Source organism: Limulus polyphemus, unplaced genomic scaffold (assembly GCF_000517525.1).
Source record: "Limulus polyphemus unplaced genomic scaffold, Limulus_polyphemus-2.1.2 Scaffold254, whole genome shotgun sequence".
NCBI lineage: Eukaryota > Metazoa > Arthropoda > Merostomata > Xiphosura > Limulidae > Limulus > Limulus polyphemus.
This window is the reverse complement of record NW_013665864.1, coordinates 142,288-155,907: the sequence shown is the minus strand read 5'-3', so window position 1 is coordinate 155,907 and position 13,620 is coordinate 142,288. Positions and strand designations below refer to the sequence as shown.

Here is a 13,620-nt window from a genome sequence, read left to right as displayed (position 1 = left end):
CTACATCTTTGCTAGCTTTCTTTATTGTATTTCCTGCTCTGTCAGTTATATCCCCCACTTGGGTAGCATAAGCTAATTCTTTTCTCCCTATTTACCCCACAGACTATTCTATCCACATGCCTTATCAAGGAATTGCCTGTAACTATACCCTCCTTAAGTTTATCATCCTTCTCTGTCCCTTTTGTTTTCCTTCCTTCCAATAGTTCCTTGTATGCAGAAGCTAAGGGCTGAAATCTGTTGTCCAATAGAATAGGCTCATTACAATTAAATGCATTAGTTTTAACCTTAATGGTACTCTCTTTTTTTTTTTTCTTCTGAAAGTCATTGTTAGCTGTTGTATTTCTTGCATGTAAAAGTTTAAGCTCCTTATCAGATCATGCTGCCATTTCCCACAGTTTGCACTTCTCTTTATCTGTTGCCTCTACTTTAATTATGGTAGCCTCCAACTTCTCCTCCAACCTACAAATTCTACATACAAGTTGCACATCTTCACTACTAGCTTCCTTAAAAGTACATGCCAGTCTCAAGTTCCCATATAAAACCCACTCATTGCACCCATTACACCTAACAAACTGTGAATGCTTAATTCCTACACTAGTCCTAACCATTGTATTTATACTTATAGTCTGGAAATAAATACTCAATACCAAATACCAGTTGCCTATTGTCAACACTGTTTCTGTTGATCCTAACATTTAAGAACCAATTGTATTAGTTTTTTTTTTATATAACTACTTTGTCTTCACACTAAAGTAATTATGTTTATCTTCAATTATATAGAACTTAGAAATATAACTTTATTAGAAGTGACAGTAACTAGTCTTTACTTTGATGTGTACGTAATGTTAATAATACAATGTATTTAGCCTGATTTATATTATAACCTACCTATAACTATAAGCTGAATTTAAACTAATGGATCTAAGTTAAGTAAACAAATTAATCCTTAAAACACAGGGAGACAAGAAACTAGTCTTTAGATTGTATTTATTTAATAAAACAATATATTAACCTGTTTTACAATTTACCAGTAAGTTGAATTATAGTTAAGCCTAAATACCATTACACTTCCTAAGATTAATTTTACATTGTAGTACAATTTACATCACTAAACTCTAAGTTAAAACTTTGATCATCTTACTTTTATTTACCAATATTACTAAATCCAGTTATTATTTTGTTATTTAATCCAAATTACAACAAATGATAATATTAACATTAAATAATTTTCAAAAATCTATAAGAGCTTAACTTCTCAATGTCTTCTCTCTTCTGTAATGATAGAAGTCTATGTCAAATTCTTAGTAATGATAGTTTGATCTCAGAAATTATTTTTATTTTAAATTCTAATATGCAGTTTATAATATGAAATATTAGTATGCATATAAAATAGAATTTCCAAAACAGTATCTATCTCCTCACATATAATAGCTTCTCTCGTTCAGTGCTTCCCTCTATATTCAAATATTTTTTCACTTGTGACTAGTCTTGAAACTCCCACATACCCCATGTTCAACATGGTTCTATTGCATTTTTGCATGCAAGTAAGCATGCGGCAACCCCCACCAACAGGAACATGACACACTCTCCTGATGCAGGTTATTTCCTCTATACCACTCAGCCTAACCTTTACTTTTCATTTAGGCACAGTCATGTTCAGAAGTTACAAAATTTTGCTTGTGTTTTTAACTTTGCAGTTGATTTTGTTTTTGCTTTGTTTTTTCTGATTCTCTGTTTAGGCTCTCCCAGGCCCAGTATTCCAGACTCAGTCTGACCGTTACTTCTTTTTTTCAGTACCTGTCTATCATGCACCTCTTGGCCAAGGCTATCCCCCTGATCCCCTGTAGGGTTTTCAGTGGAGACTTGCACCCTCATATTTTCCACATTGTTGAATTTATCCTCTTCAGTTCTTTTCCCTCCATACATGACTTCTCTGCTGCTGGGATCTCCTGGGTAAGGATGCACTTTTGTCTCAGATGTGCCTACCTACTATCTATCTGTGTGACCTTAAAAGGTCACCATTTTTATGCGGATTTCATTTTGGAAACATTCCTGAATTCCTGGAGTTGCAGATGGAGTCTGTACAACAACATTCCACTATTTCTTCTTTAGTTTCTGGGTTATCTAAGCCTTCACCTGCCCCTCTTTCCCATACCACTTACTTACACCTCTCCAGGCTGTTAGTAGTTCCCAGGTAATTCAAGGACTGTTGTCTGGTGATAGATTTGACTTGGCTGAACTGTTTCATAGACCTTACCCATTTCAGCATGGAATTTTTTGTTTTTTTCTCACACTATTGTGGGCTTTCACTCCAGGTCTGTGGATGACCAAGGTAGACATCTAAAATGCTTACCACCACATCCCTGTTGCCCCACTTTCCAAACAGAACCTTTGGTTGTCCTCAAAGGTTGGGTTTACCAGTTTTGTGTGCTGCCCTTTGGGCTGGTCACAGCACCTTATGTGTTTTGTTGAGTAGTCAGGGTCTTAGCTCGACTACTCTGTGCCCAGGGCTTATGTTTTCGTCATTCTCTGGATGAACTGGCTCCATCCAAATCAATAGCACATGAACACACATACACACAGTTGCCTCTGATAGAAGCACCTTGTGTAGGTTGGATTATGAAAGTGGAGAAGTCCCTACTTTCACCTACCCAATATCTTGTCCACTTAAGAGTCTTTTTCAACTACTCCCTAATTTGGGCCCAGCCTGCTACTTCTTTTCTATGGTCAAGGGAGTTTTTAGTGACCAAGGCCCTAATCTCTCCAACACTAACTTCTTGCAAGGTTCTTTCTCTTGAGGGGAAGTTGGCTTCCATGGTAGTTCTTATATCCTTAGGTCATGCTCATATGCACACCCTGCCATGAATGCTGCATGACCAGTAGACTCCATTATTCATCTTCTACATTCCCTCCTAATCTTTTTCACATGGTTGATAAACAGAGACAACATCACAGCAAGTATTTCTCTTCCACCTCCTCATCCCGAGTTGCACCTGTTCATAGATGCATCACTCACGGGTTGGGGTGTGTTTGGAGCATCAGGAGGTTTCATGTCATTGGTCTTCTGTCGAGAAAACCATGCATATCAACATCTTGGAACTACTGGCCATCCATCAGGCTTTGGATCATTTCCATCCCTCTGTATGAGGCACATTGGTCAGGATCAATTCCAACAATCTGATAGTTGTCTCGTACGTCAATCAATAGGGTGGCACTCATTCACACTTGCTCTGTTTCCAAACATTATAACTACTCTTTTAGACCCATGTTTTTTACTCATGCCTCATTGTGTGTCATGTTCCGGGTGCATTCAATCTGGTCAGGGGTTGTCTTTCTCATCCCAAACAGGTCTTCCCCATGGAGTGGTCCCTAGACCCTCAGGTTTTCTTGTGGCTCTGCACACAATGTGATACTTCTCAGTTGGATGCTTAACCACATATCACACCACCAATTATCCCTATTCTCATCCTCAGTACATAGTCCCCGCGCTTTGGCTGTAGATGCTTTCGAACTGCACTAGACCAACCTATACCTATATGCCTACCCACTGATTTGTCTCCTACCCAAGGTGATTTCCATCATCCAGCCCACTCCATGTCAAGTACTTCTGATAGCACTTTTCTGGCTATCACAGCTCTGGTTCCTGGTTCTTATCCTCTTCCAAATGATGCCTTCATTATCTTTTTATCTTTTATAATCCCTCCTCTGTCAACCTGTCACTGGTTTTTCTTCCTGCCTTTCCCACACTTATGATTTCATGTGTGGCTTTTGTCTGGTACTTTACAAGGGGATCCGGACTCTCCACATATATGGTTTCATTTTTGTCCCATTCAGTTCACCCTTCCTCACTCATGGTTTACCAGGGACAGTGACGGATGTTTCTCCATTGGTCACTGCACCACACCTTATGTCTCAGAATTGTACCTGACTGTTTCATCATAACTTCTCAATATCTGTCATAGAAAGATATTGAGCAGCTTTGTTCAATACCTTCCATTTTACCAGATATTGTACAGTGTTTTCCCTTCCCTTCTGTTACATTCCTTCCAGATCAGTCACCTCCTCACCCTACAATTTTACCAAATTGAGATACTAATTTTGTTCTCTACACACTTACCCGTCCTCATTTTGTACCCTTGGCCACCTGTTTCTTTTACCATTTATCCCTCAAACTCTCCTACTCCTTTTGGTTTGTGGTCGTCTAAGGTCAGACATCATCTCCATCAATATTTCATGTATTATTTACTGCCACACCTATGTTCTCCTTTATATGGATTGTAGCTTCCTTCCCAAGACATTTGTGGCTTGTGAGGGCAACTGTTCTTTTATGCCATTTCTCCCCCTTCCCTTTTCCCAGTGTCATCTCCTGCTGCAGGTGCTCCAGCTGTGCCAGCCACTTCACCCAGTACAGTAACAGCCACAGCAACTTCCACTGCAACACCAGTGTGAACTGGCATATAGAAGATTGGGAAAGATGGAACAATTTGGGTAGTTATGAATCTTACTGTTGAATCTGCAGGAAGATGAGCTGCACAAAACGTTTTAACAGAAAATCCAGGTCCTACACAGTATTCAAAATGCAACATTGATAGACCTCTCAGTGCTTATCACTTATTGATTCATATGCTATATTACATCCAATGATGTACTGAAGCAGAGGTGCATAGGATGCAAAAGGATTATACATGGAAAATATCTCTGGGGAAATTATAAGCATTTTATTACACTTCTATTTGTTTGTAGGGCATATGGTGGTCAAAGAATTTACCTGAAGAGCTTTTGGTCTGCACATTGGGGAATTCCTTTTTTTTTACAGAGACAATGCCAAGAAATCGATTTCAAGAAATATTGAGATTTTTGCATTTTGACTTGAGAGCAATGAGAAATTCCCAACCTCAAACAGATAAATTTGCGATGGCATCCAAAATTTGGAATGGATATATTGAAAACAGCACTGTCTGCTACAAGTGAAGAGAGAACATTCTTGTGGATGAGCAACTTTTCCCATAAAAGCACGGTGTTGCTGGACACAATACATGGAAAACTAACCAAACAAACTTGGCATAAGGTTTTGACTTGCAGTAAACATTACATCAGAATACATTCTGAATGATTTCCCCTATCTTGACAAAGATGAAACTCACCCAGCTGATCAGAGAATTATGACTACAGGCAATTTTTTTCACTTGATTTGAATTGGCAAAAGAGTTGCAGAAAAAACAAACAACAGCCCTGTTGAAACAGTGAACAAATCAAAAAGAGAGCTTCCATCATCTGTGCTAAATGTACAACCAGGGCTGTACATCAGTACAATTTTGAAACACAGTGACTTTGCTACATTGACTGTTTACAAGTGCAAGCTGAGGAAGAACGTTTGCATTCTCAGCTGAGAGTCACATGTCAGTTGGCATTGACACTACTGAGAAGAAAAAACTGGAGACTCTGCTTTTCTACAACCAAATAATGTATGGAGTGGATGTTCCAGACCAGATGAAACACCAGTACTCAGTAAAAGCTAGTTCTTGTCAGTGGCCACCATCAATTCTTTTGTTTTGTATAAGGAATGCAGTGAAGAAAATATAAGTAGGAGGGATTTCATCTTGATGTAGCCTCAGAGCTTTGACAGAAACACATTTGAGAACACTGTAAAGCATCAAACATCTCAGCCTGAATCCAGTTAAACATGTAAAAGAAAACAATGCCAGTTAGCTAAATGCAATAAAAACAGAACTTCAGATAAGAGTGTCCTGTGTGAAAGACGTGAGGTAAGTGCACAGTGAAAGTTAAAAAGTGTTTTACCTGCGTGGATTGTGTCACTCAGACTAGTTTATAATAGGAGTTGTATAATTATTTTCAGTTTTTTTTTTATGAAGATGTACTGTTTAGAATAATTTACTTTCTAGTTTGTATTTAAAGTTTTGTATGTACATATAGCTGTTTATACCTGCTTACCAAATTGTTTATTTTGATATGTTTATTTTATTATAATATTCAAGTTATTGAAGTGTTTTGTTTTTGCGCAATTGTTCATTTTAATATGGTGTTTCAGCTGTAGATACATTTGATTTGATGTTCCAAAATAAAACTTTGAGTTGTATCCAATAATTTGTCTTTCATTTTAAAACTGACACTGTAATATGTAGCAGTCAAAATGACAGCAGTATGGTGGTTCTAGGTATGAGTGAAATCCTGGCAGTTCTAATGTTAAAATGTTTTTGAGATCATGGCTGTAAGTTGTTTCTAATTGTATTTGATTCAGTGACAATTATGTAAATATACACCATGTTTTAAAGCTTTAAACCATCTTGTAGTTATTCTGTAATACCTATTTAGTATTGTAAATAAGAAGTTTGTTTACAGCTAAAGTGATTTCCTCTTTGGGCACGTCTTTTATTAGAACACAGTCATATCATTATACAGATTTATCACTGAGATATTAGATTGAGAAATACTTTATTAATGATAGTACCTTTATTTATTTGAAGTTTAAACTCTGCTTAACTATGCGTAATAGAAAAATAGGAAGAGAAAACAAAATACTAAGTTTGTTTTGTTATTAGGAGAAAAACTGTGGTACTAGAAACTGAAAAAACAAAGGAAAATAATGTGTTTTAGTTGGATTAAACTGATTTTGAATGAAAACTTTTTCTTAATGTGACAGGTGCTCGATGTGAGAGTCAACATGACCTAACAATTTTAGATTCAAAATATAACAAGAAATGTAACTGTGAGAATAACTCTTATTGTGATACTAGCACAGGGAATTGTTCTTGCCTTCATGGATGGACTGGAAGTACCTGTAATAAAAGTGAGTGTTTCATATTTCTACAGAATTTTATGTTAACAAGCATAATATGAAAAAGTATGTTCATTAAATACAAATAATTGTTTCAGATATTTTGTTGCCTCTTTTTTAAAATATGTTTGTGCCTTACACAGTCATCTATAATCCATGCTAAACTTTTAATTGTTTTGTAAAATGGTCTTTTGTTTTTGTGCAATTTTTCTAAAGTCCACTTACCTTTATGGCCTTGTGCATATTTTTAAAAAACTTCATGAACTGACTAACTTCAAGATATTTTCATTTGATTTTTTTTTGTGTGTGGAATATTTCATCTTAACCTTGTCTTTGGATGGTTTCTATATGCTAACTTCTTATACAAAGACTATAACCATCTTTTTCTTGGTATTGCTTGCTTGGTGTATTTTTGGATGTTATGCACTTTTAGGAACTTTACATAGATGTCTTTGTAACACCAACTTTGTTGTGTTTCTTCCTTTTATCCAAATAATGCTTTTTTTCAGATATGATTCTGTCAGGCTTGTTAGAGAATCTTTTTCAAGGGTGTCCTCTGTTTTTTTTTTAATTCTTCAATAGTTTTGAGGCTTACAGCGTTAACTTGTTAGGTTGATCTTTATGTTTGAAATCTAACTTTTAAGATAAAATGGAATCAAAGTAATGTCTGTGGGTAAACACTATCTCTTTTGTTATCTCCATTTATTTATTTTCTAAAGAATATTATAGCAGTTATTGTTCGTGGACAATGAAAAAAAAAAAATATATATATAAAAAGCACTTAGACCACTGCTTTTAATATTGTATCGAAACTGGCCTGATGAGCTATGGTAATCGATTAAAGGCTTGAAATAACATTTCTCTTTTGCTTTCACACATGAATTCTTAGAGTTACTAATGTAGATTTTTTCTATTAACTGGTTGCTTGACCCGCTTCAGGAACAAGAAGAATAGATGACTGGTTCGTCAGTTCTTGTAAATGATAGTAAAATTAATAATAATAAATATGAATAGATAAATATACAGTCAGTAATAAGTTTAAAATAAAGTAAACGATGTTGTGTTATTAATTATTACCCTAAAAGATCTGACTTGTAAGCTGACTTAAATAAAGTTAATAATAATTACAATTCACTTGCTTAATTTGGTTCAGACTTAACATTCATTGTTCATGTAAACTGATAATGATCATATATATAGTGTCTTGTCTGTCCTATTCCAACCAGCCTGATGAGTCCCATATTTGGCAAAAGACTTCATCAACACTGGATATGGTGTGATTTACATAGTGTAATATATTGTCTTTTGCTTTCACTCATGGGTTCTTAGAATGATATGTTAGTTGATTGGATGTCTTTTCATGTTTGCATATGTATGGACAATTCCTTTTGGTACCAAAAGCATCTTGGTCTCATTAATTGTTAAAGAATAAAGAGTTAGTAAGATACTCGAAGGAATGTGTATAGAAAGTGGTAAAAAAAGGTTTAGATTCATATATTTGAGTATTAGTTTTCTGTCTATCATTTTGTTTTTCTTTTGTATAGTTACCCTTTTCACTCAGTATCTGTAATGCTCTGCACTTTATTTATATTTCAACATTTTACACGAATAATGTTTTTAAATTATAATTTGCACATCTTAACTTATTCTAAAGGAAATTTCTTTATTTTTCTTTTAAGTATGCCCACCAGGATATTTTGGTCACAAATGTATGGAAAGCTGTCCAGAATGTAAACATAGCGAACATACCTGTCATCATGTAACAGGTAGTTGCTCTTGTCAGTTAGGTTACACAGGACACCTCTGTATGAACTGTAAGTATACATGTGATCAACTGATGTAGCTTTTAAATTATAGAGTTGTACTGTTACACAAGGATGATAAATTGGAAAACAAGCTATTCAAGAAGCCAAGATAATGAACATGTAAATAAGAGGACTGTACCTTTAATTTTAGTAAACTTTAAAAATATACGAAATTAATATTTCATAAGTAATTATCTTAAGATGTACCTCTAAATTATGGTATCTTAATATTTATTTAATACTTGAACTGGAACTGCTGATTATAAATGGGACTGTTTAAAACGTATGTTACTATTATTTAAACACGTTGTGGTATACAAATTTCAAAAATGGACTGATTTTTAAATAGTAAATTGAAACATAGAGACCCCTGATGCTAACTTTTATTATGTTGCTTCCCTAAACTGAAATTCTGGTTTGTGAGCCAAGAAATTCCAAAGACTGTGAACTTGCAATTAAGTTTATAATATACTATATGTGATTTTCTAGATTGCCTCTCAGTAAAATAATTTTCAGTGGGCTTAAATGTGTAGAATATTAGTAAAGTCAATATTAGCCCTTCACTATGGCAGTAGTATTTATTTTCTGTTTGGAACATTATAATATTGCAATTTTTGTTATATAGCTTTGAAGCCACTAGAAAAAGTTGTTTATGATTTCACAATAGAATCCTTTGTTTTGTGATATCTAATGTCACATTCATCGATCTTTTAATGGCACTGAAAAATAATGTGCATGCCATTTTTAGGCCTACTGCTCTTAGTTATATAATTCATTCATTGTTAAATACACATGTTGACACACTTCATAGGCATCTAGTATTCAAAACTTATTTAGAATAAATCATGGGGTTTCTCCAACATTCATTGTTTTGATTTTTCTGGGATGATAGAGAAAGAATTCCTTTATACAAGTGAAAGCATTATTCCCCCCCCCCTCTTTTTTTTTACTCAAGTTTATAACAGATAAGAATAATATACAGCGGCAGAAGTAAAAGCAGCAAATTGTTGGAGAATCCACAGGATTTATCAAAGAATTTTCTGTAACAAGAGCATATAATCTTATTGACGATTTGTAGTAGTCACATGACTAAGTGTACTATATAACACATAATTATTAGAAAACGTGGGAATTCCCTTGGAAGGCATTATGTGCATAGCCAATAAAAACTACATCTATGTGAGGATACAGGGAAGAAGGTTAATATATGCTGTAGATTCAATTGTACATCATTACATACAATCAGATATCATAATATAGGCATTATAACACAGTACAGTAAAAGAATTAAACAAAAATGTTCTGTAGCTTATATTATTGTGTTTTTATCTTTTAAACCACTGTTTTTCTGATTGTTGATATAGTTTGTTTGTTTTTCTGTAATTTTCCCGAAACAGTGAGCAAGTAAGAGTGGTCATAGGTGAAATTTTATTCTAGTAAAAAAAAAAAAAACACAAATAGTCTATTGTAATTTAATTAATCTTTAAAATATAAAATATTCCTGTCCTGATTGTCATTCACTGATGACAACAAATGTATTTATAATGTACACTTATAAAGTAACCACAACAATTATCGATACCTAATAGATGAGTAATACAAGATGTTGAAAAGAGAATATTTTTAGCAAGTAAGAGTTTTTGCTTAAGTTGTACAATATTTTAAGTTGCTGAGTCATTGAACATCTTTAACTATTCAATTATTAAATGTAAAATTTATAGTTTAAATTGACTAGAAAGCAGAGATTAAATACACTTAAATTAACTCTCTCATCGTTGTTTTTATACGTAGACCATCAAATAATTTTCGATGCACTAGAAATAGAGTAACTGATTGTTTATAATTCTTTTACCTTTCAGGTCTTTAAACAGGAAGGGCAGGTATATAAAACAAAAACTTTGTAATACCCATATGTTAATTAGGGTTTTAATCAAAGTAAAAGAAATTTAATTTTTCCTCATAGATACTAGAAAATATAATGCATTATAGTAAAATTTTCAATATATATTTTATCTAATAATCATGTCCGATATTCTTATGTTGGAGAGTTGCAATATTTCTTTAATATCTTTTTTTCTATTAAGTATTGTGTTCATATTATTGTTTATTTGTGAAAAAAGTGTGTTTAAATTAGGAAATATTTCTCTTTAATGTATAAATTAATGTATACTTTTTTGCCAACAGCATGTCCTGAACATTGGTGGGGGTCTCAATGTAAGGAAAGGTGTCACTGCAACAATAAAGGAGAGTGTGATCCAATCACAGGTGAATGCCTCTGTCACTTTGGATGGAAAGGAATAGATTGTTCAACACGTGAGTAACATGAGCTTTTTATATTGGTTATCTCTTAAACACTATAAATGAAAATTATAAATGAATAAAACACTTTTTTTTTTTATCATTAGCGTACATGAATGAAACTAGTAGAGAAGGATCATGGAACTGTGTACTAATATTATTTTATATACATATTTGTATTTCTAGCAATTTACATTCAACATATAAAACAACATTCTTTTTCTTTAAAAATCTTAGACCAAACAAACACATGAAACAAATACATATTTATTTCTATGGTGCTTGGTTTATATAGGAGGGGGAAAATCATATGGCTTCGAAAAGAATATTTCTTGTCTGTATATACTGTTGTTTTCAATGTTTTGATTTAGATGTTAACTAGAGGGTGCATGATGTTAAGATCGAAAGGTTTATAAAAGTAGACCTAGAAATCCTATATAGTTCTAAATTTGATATCATGAAACGTAATTACTTCAAGGAGTATCTAAAAGTGAAATATGAGATATAAATACGTGTGGGCTAGTCATTTAAATAAACAAGAATGAATCATTCAGTAAGGTATTTGGATCCATGTTAGTTATCATTTATATTCAGTTACACAATCAATTAGTCATGAAATTATCCAATTCAGTTTATTAAGTTATTTATGACACCATTAGCAAGGTATTTCCATTTAAAAATCATTTGTAAACTTTGACCTACAAGTTACAACAGTGTAAAAGTCAAAGCAGCTTGTCAAAATGTTAAGGAAGAAATAAACTAATTTGATATTACATGAACTGGACTTCAAATTATTTTCATAAAGTAATTTAATACAACCCAATCAATGAAAGAACAATATTACAACTAAACTTTGTTCTTAGATTTATATAAATGTGCAGTATGATAACATAGATAATGCCCAACACGTTTTGACCCTTTTTTAATATTTTTCTTGGACATTCCAATAATTCCCTTGTATTGTCCTGACATTCTGAGAAATCTCATCTAGTAGAAAAGTAGTTTTTAGTGTTATTCATGATGATTTATTTATATGATTTTTGTTATTCTTACAGCCTGTCCATCTGGAACATTTGGATTTAATTGCACTCAGAAGTGTACTTGTCAGCATAATGGTAGGTGCCGTGCTAGTGATGGGCACTGCTTGTGTTCTCCAGGATGGATGGGATTTAATTGTTTAAGTGGTAAGTTGTAAGTGCGCATTACTGTCAGATTATGTTAGCCCATACAAAATAACATTTAATATTAAAACTATCATCAGTTCTTAGCCTTTTTAAAATTGAATTTAAGAAATTTCAATATGACAAATAATGTTTTTCAATTGATTCTGAATTTTCTAACCATATTTTTTACATTCTGATTTCATAATATCAAGCACAAAATATCACTTTGTTGAGTGTTTCATATGCTAATCAATAAAACGTTTTTAAACATCATTTTAATTATTAATTGTAAATTAAACATGAATAATTTTGAAATTCATACATAGTTTGTGATATTAGTAGTATTATGAATTAAGATTGTTTATTACTCAGCATCATATGTATTTATCAACTTGAATTTATAATATTCACCACAGATTATCTAAACTTTGCTTTACAAACTTAAATTCGTATTATTTTTTGTGTGTGCTTCTAATAGTAGAGCAATACCTCTTTTTAAAAGCAAAACTACTTTTAAACTCAAAATTTTATTATAGTTTAGTTTATCTAAGAATTTACAAACAGGTCTCTTAATAATTTCTAAAGAATAATACATTGTTAATATTCACTTTTCTTCACATAAACAATTATAAACTGTTTATTTTTGTTGCAGAAACACCAGATGTTAAATGTATTCATACTATAAACCAGCTGATTAGTGACCTATTTTCATAATGGCAGTTACATGACTATGACTTATATCCTATATATGTTTTATAAAATGTGTATATTAGTAGCTGTGTGAAAAATTTTTGAAATGGAAATTGGCAAATTTATTGTTGCTGATGATATGAAAGCAAACAAACATCATGAATAATATTTGTGATAAAGTATAATAATATTGTAATCCCTTAACTTGAAATAAGTTAACATTAGGTTTACAGTAAATAACTGCTCATACTATAACATTTAGTGAATGTTTTATCAATATTGGCAGGTCAAATAAGGTAAATACCTGTCCAATCAGACAAGTTTTATGTGCTGGTTACATTTCTGGACCTACAAATGTACCTGTGCCAGGCAGTTTGGCAGCTGACTGCAAAGAGAGAGACAACAAATAACTAATTTTAGCCTTACATAAAATACTCCATCACAACTGGAAAAATGTGGTCAAAATCACTGTAGATAATTCATTTACTATTACAGTCTTAGTTAAAACAAGCTATTTAGCAGTTCAGTAATGTATTTCAACCTTGAAATAAAATAGTAAGAAAATAAACCTAAATCTACTGAATTATATTACAGGTTAAATATATTTATTTAATCAAGGACTACAAGCAATTTGAAAAATTTTAAACCATTGAAATTAACAGAGGCTATGGAAATTTAATATGTGTTATTTTAATATAATTATTTTTTTATTATTTCATGTGTGATATGTTTAAATTAATAAGCGTGTCTAAAACTTGAACAAAATTATTACAAAAAGGAGGATAAAACAGTGTGGTGGGTTTTTTAAAACCTAGTATAAAATGTTTCAAAAGGGTATTAGAAAATGTTTTCATTAAGAGGCACTTTT

The 13,620-nt window shown here is 32.6% G+C and overlaps 1 protein-coding gene across 2 annotated transcripts in view; it reads left to right on the top strand.

The window, feature by feature from the left end:
- Positions 1-13,620, top strand: part of LOC106478847 (protein draper-like) — an 80,925-nt gene that overhangs the window by 54,504 nt on the left and 12,801 nt on the right. For both annotated transcript variants that reach the window (XM_022382506.1, XM_013939420.2), the window contains exons 17-20: positions 6,662-6,808; positions 8,476-8,610; positions 10,786-10,914; positions 11,955-12,083. In XM_022382506.1, coding sequence (XP_022238214.1) covers positions 6,662-6,808; positions 8,476-8,610; positions 10,786-10,914; positions 11,955-12,083 — 540 coding nt within the window. The remainder of the gene's footprint in view (positions 1-6,661; positions 6,809-8,475; positions 8,611-10,785; positions 10,915-11,954; positions 12,084-13,620) is intronic.